Here is a 25,301-nt window from a genome sequence, read left to right on the forward strand (position 1 = left end):
ACAGAAGAAAATGGGCTATCCAAGTGGGTTTCCTACTGAAGCACTGGCTTGGATATCTCAGGGAGAGAAAGTTCATTAAGGTATTGACATATGTGGGAAATCAAACCCTTGTCTCTAGGGGATGAGATACAAACATTTTCAGACAAAGTATATGGGGTCTTTAGCATTAAAGAATAGTATTTTAAAAAGAAATCCTGAATTTGGTTATAACGAAGAGATTCTGTACTGGGCAAAGTAAAATCTGATTTCAGTTGGGCAAAAGAGTGAAATTTATTACCCAAAAGAAAGAGATTTCAAATTTGTAAGGTTATATGAAATCCAAAAGGCAAAAGGGTTGTTCTCCCTAAAAGCAGGAGGGGAACAAGGGCCTCCCAAGAATGAGGCCAAATCGGGAGTGGCAGAGAGAGGCCATACTACATTTTTCTTTGTGACAACACCATAACTGATAGGAGTGAGCAGCCACCTTGTTCAAAGAATATAACTTGCGAGGGTGGACCGACTTGGACCAAAGTAACCCTTTTAGGTAGAAAGGGCGGATAGAGGGTTCCTCAAATAAACTCTAAGGAACTGTGTTGTCACAGGCATACCATGGGGCTAATTGTATCATGGGGCTAATTGTATAAATCTAGTGGATAAATAGTATAACCATAGGTTGGGGAGGGCTAATCCTCCTGAAGATTGAGGTCTATGCAGGAGAGAGTTACCAAATCTTTTTTTTTAAGCCAAATTTATTTATGTCCCTTAGAAGTGAATCCAGGGTAGATTTTGGGATAAGTAATGGCAGGGCTCTGAAATAGAATAGCAGTTTAGGTAGTATAGCCATCTTAAATGGATTTATTCTACCGAGGAATGAGATATAGTAGGAAGACCATTGTTTTAGAAGGGATTTGATATGTGTAAAGAGTGATGGATAGTTGGCCTGGAACAGTGATTTGTAAGAAGGGGTAAGATGAATACCCAGATAAGGGAAAGAATGTGAGCACCAAGAGGATGGAAATCTCTCCCGCATAGAGGCTTCTAATAAAGGTGGGAGGTTAATTGGCATAGCTGAACAATTTGATAAGTTGACACCTAAGCCTGAGACGTCCTTGAAGGAATCCAATATAGTGATGAGATTCGGCAAAGAGATAAGGGGATCTGACAAAAAAGGAGAACGTCATCTGCATGTAGATTTGGTTTGAACTCAAGGGGCCTTTGGGATATACTTTTATATTTATGTTGCTCCTTATTGCACAAACCAGGGGTTCAATTGCTAAGGCGAATAAAAGTGGAGAAACTGGGTACCCCTGTCTTGTGAATCTCCCTAGTGAGAAGAAGTCAGAATTGCTACCTAGAAGTTTCACTCTGGTTTGTGGAGCTTTATATTTACTTCCCAAATCTGGGAAGTAAACTGTTTGAATAGGACCAACAAGCACACTATTTAATGCCTTCTGTATGTTTAGGCTGAGTATAAGGGATGGATGACAATGTAAATTTGAGTCCTGAATTATATTAAAGGCCAGACAGAGGTTAACTGTAATTTTCCTGCCTGGAATACATCCTGCTTGGTCTGGGTAGATTAGAGAGGGTATAACTGACACCAGTCTGCCAGCCAGCAGACGCCCAACAATTTTAAGGTCATTATTCATAACATAAATAGGATGAAAATTTTGAGGATGAAAAATATGATCCTTGCGAGGTTTAGGTAAAAGGGACATGTTTCTTCTGGAAAGTGATTACCCATTGGAATATGATTGAATAGTTTAGTGAAATTGGGGGCCAGTGGGGTTGCAAACTTTTTGTAATATGAGGTGGTATAACCATCTGGGCCTGGTGCAGTGGAAGTTTTGATAGATTTGGTTATTTCAAGGATTGTGCAAGGGACATTAAAGGGCTTCAGTCTGCTTGCTGGTCAGAGAGGGAAACAAAATCCCCTCAAGCCAATCTAAGGAGGATGGATAGGGAGATGATGGAGGAGAGGAAAGTACATTTTTTATGGAAGTCTACAAAGATATTTACGTTACCAGCTTGGTATCATAGTTTATATACATGAGTAGGCTTGATGGATTGATTTAATTTTCTTGTGAACATGGTAGAGGCAGCGTTGTTATGCAGAAGAAATTTTGCTTTAGACCATCTCAAGGTATTTTCAGTATCTGATGATAATAAAGTATCCAAATCAAGACGTTTATTTTGTATTTGGCTAAGAAGATCAGGGCATGGGGATTGGCTATGCTTGTTATAAAGCGAATCTATGTCTCTAGTGAGGGTTCTAATGCCTGCAAGTTTTGCTTTGTTTTTGGCAGCAGCTATACTTAGATGTCCCTTCATAACTACCTTATGTGCCATCCAAAGGGAGGTAGAAGGCATATATGGAGTGGTGTTTAGAGTGAAATAATTGTCTAAACATGAGGATAGTTGATCAATAGCATTGGGGTTTGTCAATAAGGAATCATTAAGACACCATGTATGAGGAGTAGGGGCTAGGCCTACTTGTGATGTAGTGAAGGATACTGTATGATGATCAGACCAAGGACATGAGTGAATATCAGCAGAAGAGGAGTTAGCTAAGAGTATTGGGGTGCTAAATATGTAATCCAGATGAGAAAAACTGTTATGAGGTTGGGACTAGAAGGTATAGGCCCTAACACCAACAATATGAGCTCTCCAGGTGTCCACCATTTGGAGGTTATTCAAGGAACGTGTTAAAATTTTAGGAAATGCTTTGGAAGAAGGTACGCTTCTGCTTCTATCAAGCACAGGATGAGCAGCCAAATTGAAATCTCCACCAATAATTAAATGTGGAGAGTGGTAGCGATCTAAGATTTCAAGAAAGTTTTTAAAGAAATAAGTATGAGATTCATTGGGAGCTCTGCAGGGTACCGAACCCTACTCTAGAGTTAGCTGCCTCTAATGGACCCACACCACCCAAAGCTTATCAAACTTTTTCAGGCAGTTACTTTCCATATACATCAGCTGAGTTCACAAGAGTTTTCCATAGATGGACCGTGGGGGCAGAGGCTAATTCCATTGAAGAAGAATTGCTTTCCTAGCGTAGAAAGCTGCATAAAAAAAAATCATTTTTTAGATTGGGGGGCTTCCAAAGTATCACAAATACCAAGTAATAGAGGATCACAGAGAACTCGGAATTTATCTATTGAATTGATGTCATTAACCACTCCTCACCAAAAGACCTGCAGTTGCAGGCAAGACCACACAGCATGAAAGAAGGAGCCCAACTTTGAATCGCATCTAGGCCCGACCAATCTTCTGTCAGGGTAACCGCTCTGGGGAATAATATATCTGGCGCAAAAACTTGAGCTGAACAAATCTATATTTCTTGTTAACACGTGGACATTGTGGGGCAACTGACTTCTTGTGCTGATTTTCTCTTTCCCAGTCTGAGCTCTGCTATTAAAGGACTGAAAGAGACTGACATCAAATCTAATTCAGATACTTACTTGCTTTTAAAAACACATATTATTTTTAATGAACATAAATGTATGGATCTGTGTTCTTTTAAGTATCTGGAGTTAAGTTTTAAAGACTAACATAGGTACGTGCCTTAGGAACCTTTTAGGCCAAGTCACGTTCACTTTAGAAGTTCTAATCACCCTAAGATTTAGGTATAAACAGGGTGTTAGTATACAGGTTGTTTATTAGGCTAATTAAGTTTCAGAGCAAGGAGGATGCTTTTTATGTTGTCGGAAAATCTGATTGTGTGTGGGCTCTATCAGACTTTTTCCGTCGGAAATCCAGACGGAAAAAGTTTGAGAGCTGGATCTAAAATTTTCCAACAACAAAAATCCGATCGCACTATTTCCAATCGTTTGTAGAGAATTCCGACGGACAAAGTGCCATGCATGCTCAGATTAAATTACAAGACCAAAGCTATTGGCTACCAGCCTCTACGTAGCCCGTCGTACGCAACGAACGTCATTCTTTTCTCAAACGATCAGATTTTCTGACAATTTTGTTTGACCGTGTGTATGCAACACAAGTTTCGGGTGGAATGTCTGACCGTGTGTACAGGGCATAGGAGTTAAGAGCTTAGTCATGCCCCAACTATCCAATGGGATGTCTTTCTATTACCAACCGAAATGTTACATTTGAATGGAAGATACTAAAGCTGACCATACATTTTACAGTTTTCTTATTCAAGAAAAATTTTCTACTTCAACTATGTAGTACAAGGGCCTGCCTGATTGCATGCAAATGGTACGTGTTTAGGTTTGACCTCATATTATATGGTTTTGGTAAATCTAAAGGAAAATTGTACAAGAAATTTGTATATTGTATGGCCAGCCTAACTTTAAAACAGCTATAATGAATAGTTGCCCCAATGGATAAACTATGGATAGTAATACTAACAGAAAAATATAATCCACAAAGGGATATATTAAAATCCTCTTCTCCATAAAATAAAGCACGTGACAATAAAAAATAATAAAAATACCTTTATAGGATAGATGGTATGTAAACTCATAAAATGTTAATATCATAAGCCGTATACAATTAAATGAACACAATTCATTAGACTAACCAAAAAAAGCTCATTTATATATACTGTATGTGGAGAAGTAGAGGGTAAAAAAAATAAGTCTACTTTTTCCTCAAATGAACTCTTTCTTTATGTTGCTATGGATTACATCATACCCTGCTCTTTGCATTGTCATGGATATTATAACTAAAATATACGACTCAGAAAATTATAGCTAAGCCGTGAACGGGATAGTAGAGTGTGCAGCAATGTCAGGCTGGCCTGACTGATGACCACAGGGATAGTTGCTGCTTGAAGGCATACTAAAAAGCTTTATTTCTCTGAAATGGAGGTTGGCAATTGCAGAATATGTGCAATATTAATGTTTTATATTCACCCTTATCATCAGAATACACAAATCTTATCTATGTCCCCCTGCTACTCTGGGAGTGAAGGAAAGGTAAGTATATCCTAGGAATGGTTGGGGGATTAAAGCAAACCTGATTTTTGGCTATTAATGGGCAAAACACAGAATTGCCTAAAAATGAAGCAGTTCATAGCTGTGCACAAACACAGACTCTCATTTATTAGACCCCTTTTATACTGGGGCGATTTTTAGGCGCTACAACACAAAAAATAGCGGCTGCAAAGCTCCCTGAAACAGCTACTGTGTCTCCAGTGTGAAAGCCCCGAGGGCTTCCACACTGGAGCGGTGCGCTGGCAGGATGGTAAAAAAGTCATGCTAGCAGCATCTTTGGAGCGGTGAAGGACCGGTGTATGCACCGCTCCTGCCCATTGAAATCAATAGGGCAGCGCGGCTATACCGCCGTCAAAGTGCTGCTGCAGCAGCGCTTTGTGGTGGTTTTAACCCTTTATCAGCCGCTAGCAGGGGGTAAAACTGTCCCGCTAGCGGCCAAATACTGCTGCTAAAATGACGGTAAAGCAGAGCTAAAAATAGCACCGCTTTACCGCCGAAGCCCACCCGCGGCTCGGAGTGAAAGGGCTCTTAAAGCGGAACTTTTTTCAACTTTCCATCTATTAAATCTTCTGCCCTTGTTTTTCTAACTTTGGATAGTAAAACATTTTTTTCTGCCAGTAAATACCTTATACAGCCCACTTCCTGTTTCTTTTCTGGTCATTAGTCCAGGCTTATGACATCATGCATAGCTCTCTCTCTCTCACTCTCATGAGAGTTTGCCAGGAAGGGAGGGAGATGAGTCATAAGAGGGCCAATTAAACTGCAGGGCTGCAGAGCTGGATGTGTGCCTCTGGGGAATCCCTGCTCTGCAGCTGAAGTACACAAAGTACACAAAGGGATAGGGATGTTCATGACACCACTGACCTAACATGTACCAATGCAAAAAAATAAATAAATACCATACAGCAAAGCATGCAGTTTGGGGGCAACATGGAAAATACACAAAAGCCTCAAATAACGTGATATTACAGTGATATTGAAGTCTTGTTTTCTATTGAAAAATAATAATAAAAAACATGTCATACTTACCTGTTCTGTGCAGTGGTTTTGCACAGAGTAGCGTGGATCCTCCTCTTTTCAGGTCTCAAGTCGGCACTCCTTGCCCCTCCTGCCGTGTGCCCCCACAAAAAGCAGCTTGCTATGGGGGCACCCGAGCTGAGGCGCTACCCTGTGTGTCTATTCAGACACGGCGCTGCAGCTTGGCCCCACCCCACCATCTCCTGATTGGCTCACTGGCTGTGACTGCCAAAAGCCAATCAGGAGTGCAGGTCCCTGGAGAGGCACGGGCCTTCTGGACATCGTTGGATCAAAATGGGGCTCAGGGGGGCTGTGGGATGATGCTGCACACAGATTTTTAACCTACATGCATAGAATGCATGAAGGTAAAAAACCTTGTGCCTTTACAACCACTTAAGGAACCGCCTCCTGCACATATACGTCGGCAGAATGGCACGGCTGGGCACAAGCACGTACCTGTACGTTGCTTTTTAAGTGCCCAGCTGTGGGTCGGGAGCTCTGTGACCATGGGACCAGTGAACCCAGAGCTGAAGAATGAGGAGAGGTCTGTGTAAACAAACTTCTCCCCATGCTTCCTACTGAGCCCGTCACTGATCGTCTCTTCCCTTTTATAGGGAAAGACAATCAGTGACATCACATGCCAGGCCACACCCTCCTACAATAAAAAAAACACAGTCATACATAACATCTACACTGTCCCCTAGTGGTTAACTCCTTCACTGCCAGTGTCATTTACACAGGAATCAGTGTATTTAAATAGCACTGATTGTTGTATAAATGACAATGGTCCCAAACATGTGTCAAAAATGTCTGATGTGTCCGCCATAATGTCGCAGTCACAATAAAAATCCCTGATCGCCGATATTACTAGTAAAAAATTTTTTTTTATAAAAATGCTCTAAAACTATCCCCTATTTTGTAAACGCTATAACTTTTGCGCAAACCAATCAATAATCGCTAAATTGCGTTTTTTTTTTAACCAAAAATATGTAGAAGAATACGTATCGGCCTAAACTGAGGAAAAAAAAATTTTTTTATATATTTTTTGGGGATATTTATTATAGTAAAAAGTTAAAAATATTGAATTTTTTTCAAAATTGTCACTTTATTTTTGTTTATAGCGCAAAAACCGCAGAGGTGATCAAATACCACCAAAAGAAAGCTCTATTTGTGGGGAAAAAAGGACGCCAATTTTGTTTGGGAGCCATGTCATACAACCGCTCAATTGTCAGTAAAAGCGACGCAGTGCCGAATCGCAAAAATGGGCTTGGTCCTTTGGCTGCAAATTGGTCCGGGGCTTAAGTGGTTAAACTGTACACAGTGTTACAGAACAGTGACATTTTTACTGACAATATCAGCAATGGTGTACACTCACAGCGTATACTTGGTGTGTAACTGATATTTATTTTTACAATTAGCTTGGCTTACAAAGAAGCAGTGGTAACCCAATATGATTTACTTCAAAGTGAAATTCTTTATCCTCGCTGGTGCAATACTGTCAAATTCTAATTGAGAATTAAGAGACCACTCATGATACTTGTAAAATGGCCAGCAGTAGGATAGTTTTATGAGGGCAAATTGGTCAAGGTGTACTAGAAAAAGAGTACAGGGAGATGTATTTATACTAAAATTAGGAGACTAGAAATGATGCAAGGCTAGGCCCAAATCTACTAGAGACAGGCTGGGGCTTTACTGCAAGCATGAAAATCCTACAGAGCAGTGGCCAGCAGCAGGACAGGTTCACTCAGGAATAATATACTAACCAGTGTATGCCTGGTTAGTATATTATTAGTATAGTATAGTTAGTATATTAAGACCATTGCCAAGCAGCTTGGTGAGAAGGTGACAACAGTTGGTGCGATTATTCGCAAATGGAAGAAACATAAAATAACTGTCAATCCCCCTTGGTCTGGGGCTCCGCTCAAATTATTACTTTGTGGTCAGTGCGGTCAGATAAAACTAAAATCAAGCTCTTTGGTTTCAACTCAACTCACCGTGTTTGGAGGAGGAGGAATGCTGCCTATGACCCCAAGAAAACCATCCCCATCATTAACCACTTGCCGCCCGCCCTATTACAAATTGACGGCGGCAAAGTGGTTTCATAATCCTAACCGGACGTCATATGACGTGATTAGGATTATGAGCCGCTGCGCGCCCCCGGGGGCGCGCATCGCGGCGATCGTTGTTGCGGGGTGTCAGTCTGACACCCGGCAACTACGATCTCGGTAAAGAGTCTCCGACGGAGACTCTTTACCATGTGATCAGCCGTGTCCAATCACGGCTGATCACAGTGTAAATGGGAAGAGCCGGTGATCGGCTTTCCCTCACTCGCGTCTGTCAGACGCGAGTAGAGGAGAGCCGATCGGCTGCTCCTCTGACAGGGGGGGTCTGTGCTGATCGATTATCAGCACAGCCCCCCCGAGGATGCCCACACTGGACCACCAGGGACACCACTAGACCACCAGGGAAAAGGTAATAAAAATCCATAATCCTCCCTAGACCACCAGGGTGCCAGTCAGCACAATGGGTGCCAATCAGTGCCCATAATGGATGCCAATCAGTGGCCACAATGGGCATCACTGATTGGCATGCATTATTGTTTGGCACTGATTGGCATCCATTACTATAACACCGATGCCGCCTATGAGTGCCCACCTGTGCCGCCTGAGTGCCCACCTGTGCCGCCTATGAGTGCCCACCTGTGCCGCCTATCCATGCCCACCTGTGCCGCCTATCTATGCCCACCTGTGCCGCCTATCCATGCCCACCTGTGCCGCCTATCCATGCCCACCTGTGCCGCCTATCCATGCCCATCCGTGCCGCCCATCCGTGCCACCCATCTGTGCCAGCTATCAGTGCCAATTTGTGCCACCTATCAGTGTCCGTCCGTGACGCCCATCCGTGTCGCCCATCAGTGCCGCCTATCAGTGCCACTTCATTGGTGCCACATTGGTGCCCATCAGTGCCACCTTATCAGTGCCCATCAGTGTAGCCCCATCAGTGCCCATCAGCGAAGGAGAAAATGTACTTATTTACAAAGTTTTGAAACTGAAACAAAAAAAAACATTTTTTTTTTCAAAATTTTCGGTATTTTTTTATTTGTAGCGCAAAAAATAAAAACCGTAGAGGTGATCAAATACCACCAAAAGAAAGCTCTATTTGTGGGAAAAAAATTATAAAAATTTCATTTGGGTACAGTGTAGCATGACCGCGCAATTGTCATTCAAAGTGCGACAGCGCTGAAAGCTCAAAATTGGTCTGGGCAGGAAGGTGTTTAAGTGCCCTGTATTGAAGTGGTTAAACATGGAGGTGGAAATATTATGCTTTTGGGTGTTTTCCTGCTAAGAGGTCAGGACAACTTTACCGTATCAAAGGGACGATCTACCGTCAAATCTTGGGTGAGAATCTCCAGTCAGCCAGGGCATTGAAAATGGGTCGTGGATGGGTATTCCAGCATGACAATGACACAAAACACACAGCCAAGGACTTGGGAGCACACACAAGGTAACCCTCCGGGACAGCGCTTCTCCTAGGGGGTTATCTGATAAGAGAAGGAGCCGCGAGCGCCGTCGGAGGACCCCAGAAGATGAGGTTCGGGGCCACACTGCAAAACGAACTGCACAGTGGAGGCAAATATGATATGTTTGTTATAAAAAAAACAAAGGTTTACAATCACTTTAAATCTTCAGCAGGTGATGAGTCTGAAGTTCACTATGTTTAAGCGATACTGCCTCCATGAAGTCTGCATATCCCTGCCATGCTTGGTCCCCTTGCTGTGCACAATGTTTTTTCTTGTTCAATATTTTTATTGAAAATTTTTCATCAAAATAACAAAACAATGGAGAAATAAATATCCCAAACCGGGAGCCAACATAGCCCTTCAGTAGGGTTTATCAAAAACAAAATTTAGGAAGATAACAGCGATGTTAATGTAACAACATATTTATAACATAACAATGCTAATTAATGCCCTGAAGGGTTGTGATAAACCATTGATCAGAGCAAATTAGTGACAATAAATTCTTTATTTGCTATAGAATAATAAGATTGAGCAGGGGTCGGCAGAGTATCAAAATCTGATTTTGTTCCAGAGGGAACAAGGGAGACACGCAAGCCACCCCAACTGGGATCTAGCTGTGAACTGTATGTGTCCCCCTGATCCCCCCTGAAATTTCTGTTCTGCCCTCCGCCCCCTCCCAATTAATTAAATAAATGTAATAACTGCCTAGGTGCATTACTCCAAGTGATGTAGTTAATAATAGATGACTATTGATCACACAATGTTTTTTCTATCTGTCCCTATGTAATTATTGTGTTCTGTAGTGATGAAGGGGCAAGTGGGTGAAGCAGGCTTCTGACACTCCCAGAAATGTTGAATACTGAATCCTATCAGGGGCGTAACTATAGGGGGTGCAGCAGTCGCGACCGCAACCGGGCCCTGTGATGCAGGGGGCCCATGCAGCCCCCTCTACATATGGCCGACAGCAGCATAGGCAGCTAGGGGTAACAGTGCACCATGCACACGGGTGGCTGGAGGTGGAGGGTGACTAGCAGAGCTCCATGCTTGACTATCGCACTGGCTGCTCTTTAGTTGTGCATTCCCCGCATGAGCTGTGTCCTCAGCCGGCTCCTCAGAGTACCCCTCTCCTGCTCCATGCATTGCCGCTCAGTCCGATGTCTGTTCTCCCCAGCCAGAGTCCCGCCCCCCGAGTCCAGCCCACACTATGAGAGCCGGCTCCCTGGAGGACACTGCAGCCTTGTCTGCCAGCCCCTCTCCTCCCCTGTCATACACAGATGATGAAAGGTCTTTCTGGGAGATATGCTGATCACTGGATGGAGCCCAGGCCAACATGGATGAGTGTGCGGCCTACAGCTTGGTCATGGTGAGTGAGAGGACCCCATCCCCCACACACCATTACATACCCCTCCATCTCCTCCTGGAGACAGGGACCCCTTCTCACGTGGGGACAGGGACCCCCACCTCCCCTAGGGACAGGGACCCCTTCTCACCTGGGGGCACCTACTTTATCTGCCCTGGAGAAAAGGACCTCATCTCTTCTGGGGGCGGGGACTCCATCCTGCCTAGGACAGTCCCCCAATGGGGCACTTAAAAAAAACTACTGATACCAGTGGTGGAACTACAGGGCTCACAAAGGTCATACCTGTGACCACGCCCTGGAGTTCCACCACCAGACTCGGAGGGAAGGGCCCTGGCTGGGGTTCAGGGGGGCCCTTCATGGTTTCTTGCATCGGGGCCCTGAAGGTTCTAGTTACGCCACTGAATCCTATGCTGGAGGATGTAACTTTTGAACACAGTGGAGTTCAGACTCATCATGGGTCTAGTGCAGGGGTAAGGAAGACCAGAGTGCAGGGGTAAGGAGTGCATAACATACACTATAATTTCAAAAGTATTGGGGCACCTGCCTTTACACGCACATGAACTTTAATGGCATCCCTGTCTTAAGGCCTGTACACACAATACGAAAATCGGAAGTTAAATTTCGTCTGGCGAACGTTCTGCAGATTTTCGGATCGTTAGTATGGTGCTTTCCGATTTTTCGTCCGATAAAAGCTAGATGTGCAGACTATAACATTTTTGTCGTACATAAACTCAGCATCCTATTTTCGCTTAAATAGTAAGGTTTACATCGGAAAAAAATTGTAAGACCAAGACTACACATGTTCAGAAATGAAAGAACACATACAAAACTATTCAACACATGACATCACCTCTGAAGTTGCATTCTGTCATACGAGAATTTTTGTATGGTGAGTAACCTCTTCACTTTCGACATGAGAAAATTTGATCGTGTGTCTATAGTCCATAATGTTCAATATTGAGTTGGCCCAACCTTTGCAGCTATAACAGCTTCAACTCTTCTGAGAAGGCTGTCCACAAGGTTTAGGAGTGTGTCTATGTGAATGTTTGACCATTCTTCCAGAAGAGCATTTGTGAGGTCGGGCACTGATGTTGGATGAGAAGGCCTGGCTCGCAGTCTCTCCCCTCTAATTCACCCCAAAGGTGTTCTTTTGGGTTGAGATTAGGACAGTTCAGTCAAGTTCCTCCACCCCAAACTCGCTCATCCGTGTCTTTATGAACCTTGCGCTGTGCATGGGTGGGCACTTTTGCTGGAACAAGAAGGGGCCATCCCCAAACTGTTTCCACAAAGTTGGAAGCATGAAATTATCCAAAATGTCTTGGTATGCTGACGTTTTAAGAGTTCCCTTCACTGGAACTAAGGGGCCAACCCCTGAAAATCCACCCCACACCATAATCCCCCCTCCACTAAATGATTTGGACCAGTGCACAAAGCAAGGTGGTGGTGGTGGTGACCACCTGCATTTTTTTCTTCAATAAGGTCTCCTTTGCACCTGCCGGTTTCTGTCCCCTTCCACCAGCCAGCCCCCCACCTGTCAGATCTGTGGCACAGAGCCAAGGAAAATGCTCTGTTCTACAGGTTGTGCAAGCTGCAGTCAAGGACAAAAGCAGACATCTGCATTAGTGACATATTGAAGAAAAAAGGTGGGTGGGCCCAGGGCACTCAGCAGCAGATGTGAGGCATGTGTCTCAGGTGCTTGACGCTATGTACCTGGTTTAGAACATTTTCTTTGAGTGAAAGTCTTTGTATTCCATTTATTTGGCCTTGGTTATTTTGTCCAAGCCTTAGCCCTTTACACACAGTCGGACATTCCGACAACAAAATCCGTCAGATTTTTTCCGACGGATTTTGTCCGAAACTGGTGTTGCATACACACGATCGGACAAAGTTGTCGGAAAATCCGATCATTCAGAACGTAATGATGTTCGTTCGTTGCGACGGGACTACATGGCAGCTAGTAGCCAATAGCTTTGGTCTCATCATTTGATGTGAGCATGCGTGGCACTTTGTCCGATCAGAATTCTCTACAAACGATCGGACAAAGTCTGATCGGATTATGTTGTCAGAAAATTTTATATCCAGCTCTCAAACTTTGTTGGTTGGACATTCCCACACACGGTCGGATTATCCGACAACATGGTCCGATCGGACATCTTCCGTCGGAATGTCCGACCGTGTGTACAAGGGCTAACTCTTAGCATTCAGAGTATGTGATTAGGTGTCATATGTAATGGGATGACTGACAACTTGTTGCGCTGTCAATCGCCTGAACTAATGATGATAAAAAGTTGGGCAGGCCATTCATTATATATTTTGTTTCCATTCAACCAGCGGGTTGAACAAAAAAAAAAGTGCTGATTCCCCCATCAATACACTTGGTGCTGATGGGGGAACCCCCCCCCCATACTGTCATAAGTATGTGTTTATTGGGCAGCTGCAATAGAATAAACGATTTCTCCAGTGCTCAAAAGACCAATCACCAGTCAGGAATAGACACACGGTCTGTACAGTCTCAAAGGCAATGCTTTGGCGGTGCAGCCCTCCTCAGACAGGGGAATCCAACTAGAAATTGCTGTTTATTTTGTAATGTTCTGACCCCTGCCCTTGTCTGATGCCCTGACACCCAGCCCAATTGGGGGTGGAGCAATAGGATGAATAGTGTTTGTATATATATTCAGGAGGTGGACACTTGTTGGCTTGGAAGGGGATGCATCCCTGAAATGCGTCAGTTGCCGACATCGCCAAATATTTGGTTTCCTTTAACCTCCCTGGCGGTATTCCCGAGTCTGGCTCGGGGTGGAATTTCAGTACCACTAGCGGTAACCCTGAGCCAGACTCGGGATCGCATTGCAGGATACAGGGAGAGTTACTTACCTTGTCCCCTGGATCCTGCGATGTCCTCCGCGCTGTGTGTGCGAGCTCCTCCGCTCGATTCATACAGTGCCCGAGTGCCGCTGAGCTTCGTTCCCTGCGATGTTACGACGCACGGGAGCGGAGATTGGCGCCAAATTCAAAAAAGTAAAAACACAAAACACACACAGTACTGTAATCATACAGATTACAGTACTGTATAAAAAAATTACACATCCCCTTTGTCCCTAGTGGTCTGTGCAATGCCCTGCGTGCACTTTTATATTATAAATACTGTTTTTTCTGCCTGGAATTTGGAGATTGTCCATAGCAACCAAAAAGTGTCCCTTTATGTCAAAAGTGATTTTAGACCAACTAGAAAACAGCGATAATAAATTAGAATCACTTTCAGAATTGAGTGATAGCGATTTGTGGGGAAATTCGTCATCAAACACTAAATCTAATGACAGCGACAATTCTGCAACTCAGCATATTTCAGTGTTTTTGGATTTGATTACATTATTGAATCATTTTTATTATTATTTGTTATAATTATTTATAGTTATTTATTATATTATAAACTTTATCATACCCGGGATGTCTACTAGACTTTTGTTTGAACAGATTTAAGTGAGTTTTTCCTAAGAATTACAGGACTACAATATAAAACACCAAATTTCCATGCAAAATAATTGTACCGCTTTCAGCACTTAAAATCAGAAATAATCATGTGCGCTCTTTTGCTGTTTATTGGGCAGGCCTGGGGGAGTCTTCAGAAACTTTATCTTGTCTTTTGTCACCACCTCTGGTAGCATTCCTTTGAATTCTTACAGGGGCACAGATTGACTCTTTGATTGATGCTTTTGAGTGCACTGGGCTTTTGCCTGTGCTAATGATGACCATGTTCAATGCCCTCCATGTAGATCGCTTGCCACTGTGGTATTAATCAAGCACCCCCCTGCTATGTTTATAACACTATGGGGTTGATTTACTAAAGGCAAATAGACTGTACACCCTGCCAGCGCAGTTACTCCAGAGATTAGTAAATGAGCAGAAGCTCTGCTGACTTCCATCATCCAATCATGTGCAAGCAAAAATGCTGTTTTTTTTTATTTTCCCTGCACGTGATTGGGTATTCTTTGTAAAGTGAAGCTCTGGAGTAACTGCACTTGCAGAGTGCAACTTCAGTTTGCAAAGTGCACAACCTATTTTCCTTTAGTAAATCAACCCCTATGAGTATTGGACATTTTTTTCGCTGCCAGAGGTGGCCCGTCCATTAAGTGCACACAGGCACTGCCTCCCCTTTCCATTGTCGCCGCCACTCCCTATTCATGCGTCTGGCTCCTTTCAGGATGCTGGGCACATGAATTACAGCCATGTTTTTTTTTTCAATCACCTGATTAGAGCTAGAGGCTCTAATAGGCTTACAAATAGGGTGGGCTCTGGACTCAAAGCATTGCCCTCAGAGCCCACCCAGGTGTGTTAGAAAAGCAAATGAATATTCGCTATTCTAACACTGAATCGCCTCTCCGCCAATCAAGAAGCGAGGAGGGGGAAGAGACGGAGGCCGCCAAGCAGGGGAAGGAGATGCCCACTTCTGATGCCCGCAGAGGAGAGCCAGGGAAGCCGCCCATGGTTGAGGTGTGTGCACAGACCGACTGACCAACACAACTGGGGGTGGAGGGGATGGGAATGGCGGGTGCACTGTTTGCCACCCCCCCAAAAAAAATTGCCACCAGCCGCCACTTTTCCTTGCCATATGTGCAAACAATGGTACTGTTCCACACATCAGCAGCTCTTCTAATCACTACCTTCAGGATCAAAATCTCCCATACTAATACCATGTGTGAGTATACATGATGCAAGAGTGGAGCTGATCAAAGTGGGCAGCAAGGAGCACTGACAGGCAGGAATTTCACTGTTTGTTTCATGCTGACATGATGAGGTCAGTGCACTCCCCGCTAGACAGCCACAAGTGTCCAGTGCCCTGTGCAGGAAACGGCCAAAATAAAACCTCTGAAGGATGATGTTTATGCCAGATGATGATAAGAATGCTGCTGCATTGAAGATGAATTTCTCTGCAATGCCTACAGCTACAGAGGTCAGTGGGACATGTTTTAAACGGCTATTACTGTTTTTTTTTTAGTTAATGTAAAAACACTGAGCCACTCTCATTTTCCCTAGAATTTGCAAGTCTTTAATGAAAACAATCAGATTTAAATAAAAGGAAGGCTAGACATCATAAACCTCCACTAGCAGGTTCTGCAAAAGACTTCTGATGAGGCCCTGTTCTAAATAGTTTGGTATGCAGTTTAGTAATATACATCCCTGATCCAGGGGGTTTTGACCAAAAAATGTAACTCCCATAGCCAACCGTTATACATATTCCACAATTTCTGCTGTAATGACGTTACCTTCATAAAAGTGGTTATATAAATGTTTAAGAAGATACCAATGGTAATTATTAAGGATAAGTAACAGTCATTTATGAGGGGCAGTGACAATGTTACAACAGATTGACTAAGGCCGCGTACACACGCGGGGACTGTCTGCCGAACTAAGTTTGTCAAACAGTCCGCTCAAACGTTTGAATGAACGAACACGCCCACACACGGCACTTTTTGAGCGGACAAATACGGCAAACTAAGTTCGTCGTACTAAGTCCGCGCAACTTTTGAAATGAACGGACTCGCCCACACACGAGGCAACAGTCCGCTCATTTCGAGCGCGTGTCAAGGTAGGCGGGGCCCGCGACGGAGACGTCGCGGGCTCCGCCGCCTGGAATGGACTTAAAGGGGAACCCAACGCCGAAAAAAATCGGCGTGGGGGTCCCCCCAAAGTCCACAACAGACCCTTGTCCGAGCACGCTACCCGGCCGGCCAGGAAAGGGGGGCGAGCGAGCGCGCCCCCCCCCTCCTGAGCCGTACCAGGCCACGTGCCCTCAACATGGGGGGTGCCTTGGGGAAGGGGGGGGCCGCGCGGCCCCCCCACCCCAAAGCACCTTGTCCCCATGTTGATGAGGACAAGGGCCTCTTCCCGACAACCCTGGCCGTTGGTTGTCGGGGTCTGCGGGCGGGGGGCTTATCGGAATCCAGGAGCCCCCTTTAATAAGGGGGCCCCCGGATACCGGCCCCCCACCCTATGTGAATGAGTATGGGGTACAATGTACCCCTACCCATTCACCTGTAAAATAAAAGTACCCAAAAAAAAACACAACACACGAGATAAAATATTTTATTGCACAGCTCCGGGGGTCTTCCGTCTTCGGGGGTCTTCTCGCCGGACTCCTCCGCTATCTTCTTGTAGCTCTTTTGCTAGCGGAGGAGTCCGGCTTTCTTCCTCCCTGCCGCCGGCCTCTTCTCCCGACTTCGGGGGTCTTGTCCCCCTCTTCGGTTCTTCTGCCGGGCCACCGCGCCTTCTTATAGCTCTTTTAGAGGCGGTGGCCCGGTCTTCTGTCGCCGCTGTCATCGCCGCCGCCTTCCGTTCTTCTTCTTCTTCTTCTTCTTCTTCTTCATCTTCTTCTTCTTCTCCAGGAGATGTTGACACGTCGCTCTCTCCGGCCGGAATGGCAGAGCCGCGCTGCGCGGCCACTTATATAGTGACAATGGGGCGGTGTCACATGGTATATGTCACATGGGTTGGTCACATGGGTTGATGTCACATGGGGACTATGACATCGTAAGGGGGCGGGGTCACCATGTGACCAACCCATGTGACATATACCATGTGACACCGCCCCATTGTCACTATATAAGTGGCCGCGCAGCGCGGCTCTGCCATTCCGGCCGGAGAGAGCGACGTGTCAACATCTCCTGGAGAAGAAGAAGAAGAAGAAGAAGAAGATGAAGAAGAAGAAGAACGGAAGGCGGCGGCGACGACAGCGGCGACAGAAGACCGGGCCACCGCCTCTAAAAGAGCTATAAGAAGGCGCGTTTTCTGAAAGCCCACACACGAGCGGACTGTCCGCTGAAACACTGTTCAGCGGACAAAGTTGAGCGAACAGTCCCCACGTGTGTACGCAGCCTTAGTCTGCAAGTGATCCAAACTCTGAACCAAAGACCAGACGCTTGACATTGAAGTATTTTTCACTTTTAGAATCCATTTATTTTACTGTTGCTATGTCTGTTTTGCAATATCTTTCCTGCATCGTTTTTTCTTTCTCTTTTTATTAAAACAATATTTAAAAATTGCTAAGCTGAATCTCTGATTGTTCTAACTGGAAATTAAGAATTTTACCTCTTTGCAGATGCTACTGTAGTGCAAACTTTGTCACCTGTCTGGGTGAGATAGCAAGTGATACAGATATTTTAATCGAGGATGATGTGAACAGTTGCGGTTTGTGTTTCCACGCGCAGCTACTGTGTGTGTGTAACTGGTTAACTGCTGGGTTAACCTGTCTAAATCTACAAAATGCAAAAAGCACTAAAATCACATAGGTGTGAATCCAGTTTCACAGTTGATTGACTTACTGCCTATGATAGAAGGCGGTCCAAAGCACTGCCAGAATAATATTTTCAAAGGTTAGTTTTGAACTTGTTAGATGAGGTCATGTCCTTGTGTTTTTAATCTTAGCTTCTTATAGAAAATACAGAAATTCAGAACACAGAAAAAGAGAACGCTGCAACATGTAATTTTCATCTGACCTGACCACATAATATTAACGCAATGAAATTTAAGAGAAAAAAAAATATCTTTCTGTTTAAAAAAAAAATAATGTTTGGTATTTCTATAGATCCTGCAGTCAACTTCATGTAGGAAGGTTTTATTAATTAGTGTGGCCAGTCTTCTTCCTCATCATGCCTGAGACAATCTAATCCAAGAAAATAGATGGTTATTCCATAGTACAATAGGTCAGTCAGCATGACACTGTGGGAGTGAAGAGTGACACAACAGCAAAAAATCAGTTAGTGGATTTAACAGCTCCTAATTAGGCTCCATTAACACCATTGTGTTGTGGTAATGCAAGTTTTTCTGCTACACAAAGAACTTCTCTTTGAGAAAAGGTAAACTAGCGAATAAGGTAAAAAATGAAAAACTGTTACCTTTTAAAGCAAACATTACATATAAGCCATTAATCAATGCTATACAACCTACAATAAGTGCACTGGATTTTCAGCTGGAAGCCATTAAAAGAGATGTATGTTAGTATGAATCATGCTTACCTAGGTGGATGCAGCATCACTCCGATGCTGCATCTGTCCCCAGATGCCTCTAAGACTGATAACCGAGCAATCTAACACAGTCGATCGCAAGGTTCTAAGGGCTCCCTGAGCTGTCAGTCAGCAGCTCTCTGCTCTGCTCCCTCCTCACTCACTGGAGGGCTGGGCTGTGGAGGGAGCAGCCGAAGGTCTTAGTAAAATTTGGCCTTGAAGGCAATATATTGCCAGCTATCTTAGACTTTACACAAGTCTGGACCTCAGAGCTCCTATCCACTCAATTTGTCATAACCAATAACAGCCAACAGGGATGTTCTCTATCGCAAGTTATTTTTGCCGTGGTGATGGAACCATAAGCAGCCTCCATCCAATCCTACCCTTTCATCTCAGGTGTCTCAATCGGACAGGAAGAATATGAGATCGGACCTTATGCAAACAATGTCCTACTTTCTATATCTGACCCCCTTAAGTTGCTATCCACCTTACAATTTATGCTAGAAACTTGCAGTTGTGCTTGGAAACAAGCACTGCAAGCCCCACTGCTAGCATAACCTGTACTATATAATGTATGCTGTTTTTTTATATTCATCCTCTAAATACCTTATTTATTCTCCCCGATCAGCAGTCACGTGACCGCCCATCACCCTCTTCGTCTGATGTATGTACTAGGGAGGGAGGGGCTGAGCTCTCCCTCTGACTTCTGCCTGGTGATCACGTGACCTCCTTCCCTAGTGTATACATCAGAGGAAGAGATTGATGGGTGGCTGCGTGACCGCTGATCGGGGCAAAAAGATAAGGTATTTAGAAGATGAATTTAAAAAAAATGGCATGCAGTATATAGTACAGGTTATGCTAGCTGTGGGGCTGGCAGTGCTTGTGTGCAGTAATGTGTGCACTGCTCGGAGCGGTGCTACAAGGGTAAGGGAGGGGAGGCTTACAAACACTTTAATATTAATTATAATTCTCTATTCGGGAGATTGTACACATCTGTCAGGACCTCCATCTAACCAAGGCATCCTGGTATGGCTGTTTAGCTGTATCCAAAATTTCCCTTTTGCCACATATCCTGTATATGTTTAGGACCCTTCATATTCCCGTTGCCCACACATTCAGAAACTACGGCCTATCCCAAGCTCATTCATATGGGACACAAAACAACCGCATATACACAGTTCATTGCTAGTATTCCTGGCATCACAGGCTGGACTAGGTGTCCCTAATGTCCTAGTGTATTATAGAGTGGTCATCCTTGGCCAAACCAGATTCTAGTGGACCTGGCAGCACCAACCTGGACACAAATAGAGCAGGAAGCTCTTCAACCCTAATGAGTGCCTTATTACTTTGCCCCAGACTTCACTATTTCTTCCTATGTACAGTCACAACTACTCTGCGAGTCTGATTTATCAACATACAGATTAGTAAAGGCATCCCTAAACATCTCCCTCGTCTATTGCCACTACAGTCACTGGAACTGCTCTCTCCTGTTATATCCTTGCAGAGATGAGTCTGGCTGGCATTTGATCTATCGGGGACCTGTATCACTTGGCAGTCATTAACAATTTTGTGGAGTTCAAATCTAAATAACCTTTTCACACCCTATTGACAACATGGACATCGGACTCCGAACTATTCTCTCCGCTACCGGATGGACTGAGAATGCTTTGAAATATTATGAGGACTCCGCCATAACACTGGTTTCTAGGACTCTCCTTCATCCATACCTGCCAAACTCCGCTACACTGCTGTACATCTCATACATGCAATTTCAGGAACTTTATTCCATACTTCCCGCCACCATCCCCAGAATAACTTTCTACACTGACCCACCATCCTAATACTATGCCCTGTACTTTTGTTTATCTTCCATTCCATTCCATTTGTTACCTGTTATATTGTATGATAGAGGTATCCTTAACTTCTTGTATTTGATTTTCTAGCAACTGGTACTTTGCTACTACCACATGGCAGCATGGTAACACCGGCCTTTGCAAACACCCTGTATGGGATGTTGCAATTGCTGATTAAATTTTTCTTTCCTATATGTTGACATGAAATTTTATGCAGCATAGCAACACCGGCTTTTGCAACCACCCTGCATGGGACATGGCAATTGCTGATTTAACTTTGCTTTCCTTTAGGTTGACATGTTATTGTTTACATTTATAGTTCCTCTGTTTTTATGGCTGTTTTATATGAGACTTTTTGTCTATTATTAAAACATCCTCATGTCATACTGTCCCACAGTCTTACATTTATTTGTGTAATTTTGTACTTTTTCTTTAACCAAAAAAAATAAAGTATAAAAAAAAACAAAAAAAAAACAAGTCTTTACTGTGGGGATTATAATTATTATTTGCAATGAAAGCTAACAATCTATTCATGGCAACATAATGTTTTTTAATTTTCATTTAGGCTGGCCTTTCACTTGTGCGTTGCAGTAAAAGAAACATTTTACTACACATTACTACAGCACATATTAAAGTGGTATTAAACCCATAAACAAACATTTATTATATTGCAGCCTACTTAGCAGACTCATATGGGGATTCCCCTAAAGCGGGACTCTGACATAAGGGGACTTTGATGGGCTCAAGTTTTTTGGGAATTTCTTTGCTTTATTCTACTGAAGATTTTTTCTGTTGTTCTAAATCGTATCATGCTGATTACAATAAATTCCAAGAATTCCATTCATTTAAATTTGATTTGTTCATTTATAATATAAGATTTATTATTGTGCCATGAATATTTGTAAAGTATACAATGCAGCCCCCATACTGAAATGTTTGGAAATCCCTGTTTTAAGGCTACAAAGTGAAAGATTAGAAAGAGGAAGAAAATAAGGATCAAGAAAGCTAGGAATGAAAATGTAGTCAAGGAAACATTGTTGAACTTACTAAGTAGATAGGATAGAAGCGATGATAATGTGCAAACTGTAGCAAACCATTGAAATTTCACTGTATTGAAATTAGATCAATAAAATACAAATTGTGATTGATTAATAAGGGTCAATGCACTTTTCACATTGCTTACTGCCATAAGCCAACATTAGTAAATGTAAAAATGAGAGATGGCCAGAGCCCTTACCCGTACACCCATGAATTTATCTTTTAATACAATCCATGAAAGTAGGAACATAAAGGCCTTGTTGCAGCAGAAGAGCGCTGACACATCTGTGGCTGTCAGTTTCTTGAGCGCCAATAAGTAGAGGTAATTGGTCAAAGTCCATAGGATAGAAAAAGGAGCGGTCCTTTTAAGAAAGAGTTTCAGTGTCAAACCATCTTCCCCAAATATTCGGCTACATTCTCTGCGGAAGAGTAAAAAGAAAATGTTTTTTACTGTCGCATAATACATTGCTGGTAGATCAGACACTTGCATGCGGCCTTTACAACTTGCCATTTTTATTACACCCTCAGCTGACTATATTTTTGGATCTAGTGAATGTTTTCACATACAGGTTTCACTGAAGGTGCCCTCTGCTTATGCAGTTTTCATCATATGCTTGGTATGAACTGCCTTGGTTTGTAACAGGTTTACTTTAAAGCTTAACTCCAGGCTAATTTCTAAATACTCAATATAAATACATAATGCATAATGTTTAACTTGCCAAAGGATTTTTATATGTTTGTCCACACAGTCATAAGATTTACATGGTCCTTCAAAATAGAGCCAGGTCAGGGACATGACTTTTCCTAGCTGCAGCTAAACAATGAGGGCTAGGTCCCCTTCTTGCCCTTAGCCTGTAGTTGGGCAGTGAGAAAGCATAGCAGTCCCCCCTACTGCTCCCTACTGCTTTTCCTTGCCAGAACATGCATATAGCAGACCTGATTGGCTCCTAGAACTGCCCCTCCCTCTACCAGTCTAAGTGCTGCTGTACAAGAGATAACATACAATGTCAAATTCAGGAACTTACCTTGCATTTAAAATACATGTCATTCTTTTAAATAAATACACATCTGAATTATTGATTCAGGTAAACATAATATTTATGGGTAATGATTGGCACATGGCACAAGGTGGAATGGTGGGTAAATGGAATGGCAGTTCCTTTTGCCCACAATGAATTTGCACTGTTTTGTAAGTATAATGTATTGAAGTAAGGCACTTATAAAGTACACTTACAATGAGAAATACAATGTAATCTCTCAGGATAATCTTGATTTGGGGGCAACCATGTAAAAAAAAAGTGTATGATGTGGTATTATGGTTAAAAACAGAATTCTAGGCACTGAGGCACTGGTTAAAAGAAGAGCCATGAGGATTTTTTTTTTTCCGGGTGAACAGCCTTCTCTATTGTGAGTGTAGATATAAGCTGGTACAGCACTTCAATGCCTACAGGGAGCTAACCTGCCATGTACTAAACTGTCAATGTCTCTGTTTTTTTTTTTTATGAGGTTCGAGTTATTCACAAACCTATTTAGATTTAATTAATATAACTATGAATTTTCCCTGCTAGGTCTGTGTCTGAGTGATACCATGCTTTCAGTAGATTGGTTAAGGTGCTTTTCTGGGACCATTAGCATGAATATAGCCTGACTTATCATGAGAAGATAAAAAATATGGCAACATTTGGATTAAAACTAAATAACTCTATATACTAAGGACTATATGGAGGAGAAGGGGCCCAGACTTTTGAATTTGCTACTAGAGTAGAACGTTGATCATTACGGTAAAACCCTCCCACACAAGGTGTCAGTAGGGGTCAGTAACAGAATGTAAAGTCCATTGGGAATCATAAACCTCTGAGTGTCAATCTGATCTCCTTGCCCCTTAAGGCATTACTGTGTGCTGCAGGGAGAAGGAAGTCAGCAGGAGGTCCCAATGCAAAGAATTAGCCAATCAGATGCATGGCAGATTGTGCAGCAGTAGCTGTCTTGTAGATAAGGCTGTAGGTCAAGTTTTCCATGCATGTTAGATCTGCTCCTTCTTTACATTGGGACTCTTATTCCTACTTTTTATGTATTTGTGTGTGTGTTGCCATCATTCTACCATCTGCAGGTTCAATGTGTACTGGGTAACTCATGAGCATTATAAAAAATATTATGTATATTATTGCTATTCTTTATTTTAAGTGGGTAAAGACCTCTAAAGTTGATAGATGTCCAATACCATGTGAAAGAGATAGAAGCACAAGAGAAGTCTTCAAGACATAAGCTAGGAGAAGTGGTCATTTTGGAAGGGACGAAAAGCTCATGAGAGAAGGTAAATTTCTTTTAGGGGAATTATTTTAACCAGATGCATTTGGACCATTCACCAGCATATATTTCTGTTTAAATTGTTTTTGAATCTTCATCAAGTCAGCTTATTCTAGGTCTTAAAACAAGATAACCCAAAGGTACAATGAGAATACCAAACAATATTAGCCCATGGTTAGTTTGATAATATAATCAACAGTAAATCACGAAATTACCAGTATGGATTCTGTGATGAGATGTGTCTGTTGAAGAGGTCAGCTTGGGCCTATATAAGTCCTTCTCCCAATCCAGTGACAATCATGCAATTTCTACACATATTTTCAGACAAGTACAAGCACACCATGGGGTTGATTTACTAAAGGCAAAAAGACTGTGCACTTTTCAAAGTGCAGTTGCATTCTGCAAGAGCAGTTGCTCCAGAGATTATTAAATGAGCAGAAGATCTGCTGACTTCCATCATCCAATCATGTGCAAGCAAAAATGCTGTTTTTTTTATTTTCCTTGCACATGATTGGGTACTCTTTGCAAAGTGAAGCCTTACCTCATTTACTAAGCTCTGGAGCAACTGCACTTGCATAGGGCAACTGCAAAGTGCACAGTCTGTTTGCCTTTATTAAAACAACCCCATGTGTTTCACAGTCATAGATGTTACCAAGTTCTACTGAGCAACCGACTCATTAATCAGGAAGACAAAACAAAGAGCGTGGCTATAGCTGATTCATCTGAGTATAGCTGAATAGTTTCTATGGCTTATCTTACATTAACAGCCCAAAAAGCCATTGATTTAAGTATCCCCCTAGTACTGAATGTTGACTAAGTATTGTCCTAGTGCTGTACTATACCAACAGCAATGTAACAATCAAATACACTGACCTGCACAGTTTTTTATAATTATAATACATTTAAGCAGTTAACCTGTTGAAACCCGGTTCCAATATTCTAATAATTGCCTTTTACAATGCAACCATTTACAACAAAAAGTTACAGTATGTGAACTTTAGTTAAATGATATTAAAGCACAAGTATAATTGAATGGTAAGCATTTCTGTAAAGGGTAGGAGCAGGGCCGCTGATAGAAAACATGGGTCCCCATACAGCCTACTCGACGGGGCCCCCTTCAGCCCCACCCCTGGCCCCTCCCCAGACCCGCCTTGAAACAAAGTGCAGGTTTGTGTTCAAGTGATATTTATATTTCTCCAGCCAGTTATAAGTTTGATTATCCAAAAGAAATTCTGTGATGATAAAAGAGATGGTCAGAGACTGCAGACA

The 25,301-nt window shown here is 43.0% G+C and overlaps 1 protein-coding gene across 7 annotated transcripts in view; it reads right to left on the minus strand.

Annotated features, from left to right (window-relative positions):
- SLC35F4 (solute carrier family 35 member F4) overlaps positions 1–25,301 on the minus strand; it is a 395,994-nt gene that overhangs the window by 27,154 nt on the left and 343,539 nt on the right. For all 7 annotated transcript variants that reach the window (XM_077464441.1, XM_077464444.1, XM_077464443.1 and 4 more), the window contains one exon: positions 21,925–22,144. In XM_077464441.1, the coding sequence (XP_077320567.1) occupies positions 21,925–22,144 (220 nt within the window). The remainder of the gene's footprint in view (positions 1–21,924; positions 22,145–25,301) is intronic.

Source organism: Lithobates pipiens, unplaced genomic scaffold, assembly GCF_037356315.1.
Source record: "Lithobates pipiens isolate NorthernLeopardFrog02 unplaced genomic scaffold, aLitPip1_a1.2 Scaffold_30, whole genome shotgun sequence".
In the NCBI taxonomy this organism is placed as follows: Eukaryota; Metazoa; Chordata; class Amphibia; order Anura; family Ranidae; genus Lithobates; species Lithobates pipiens.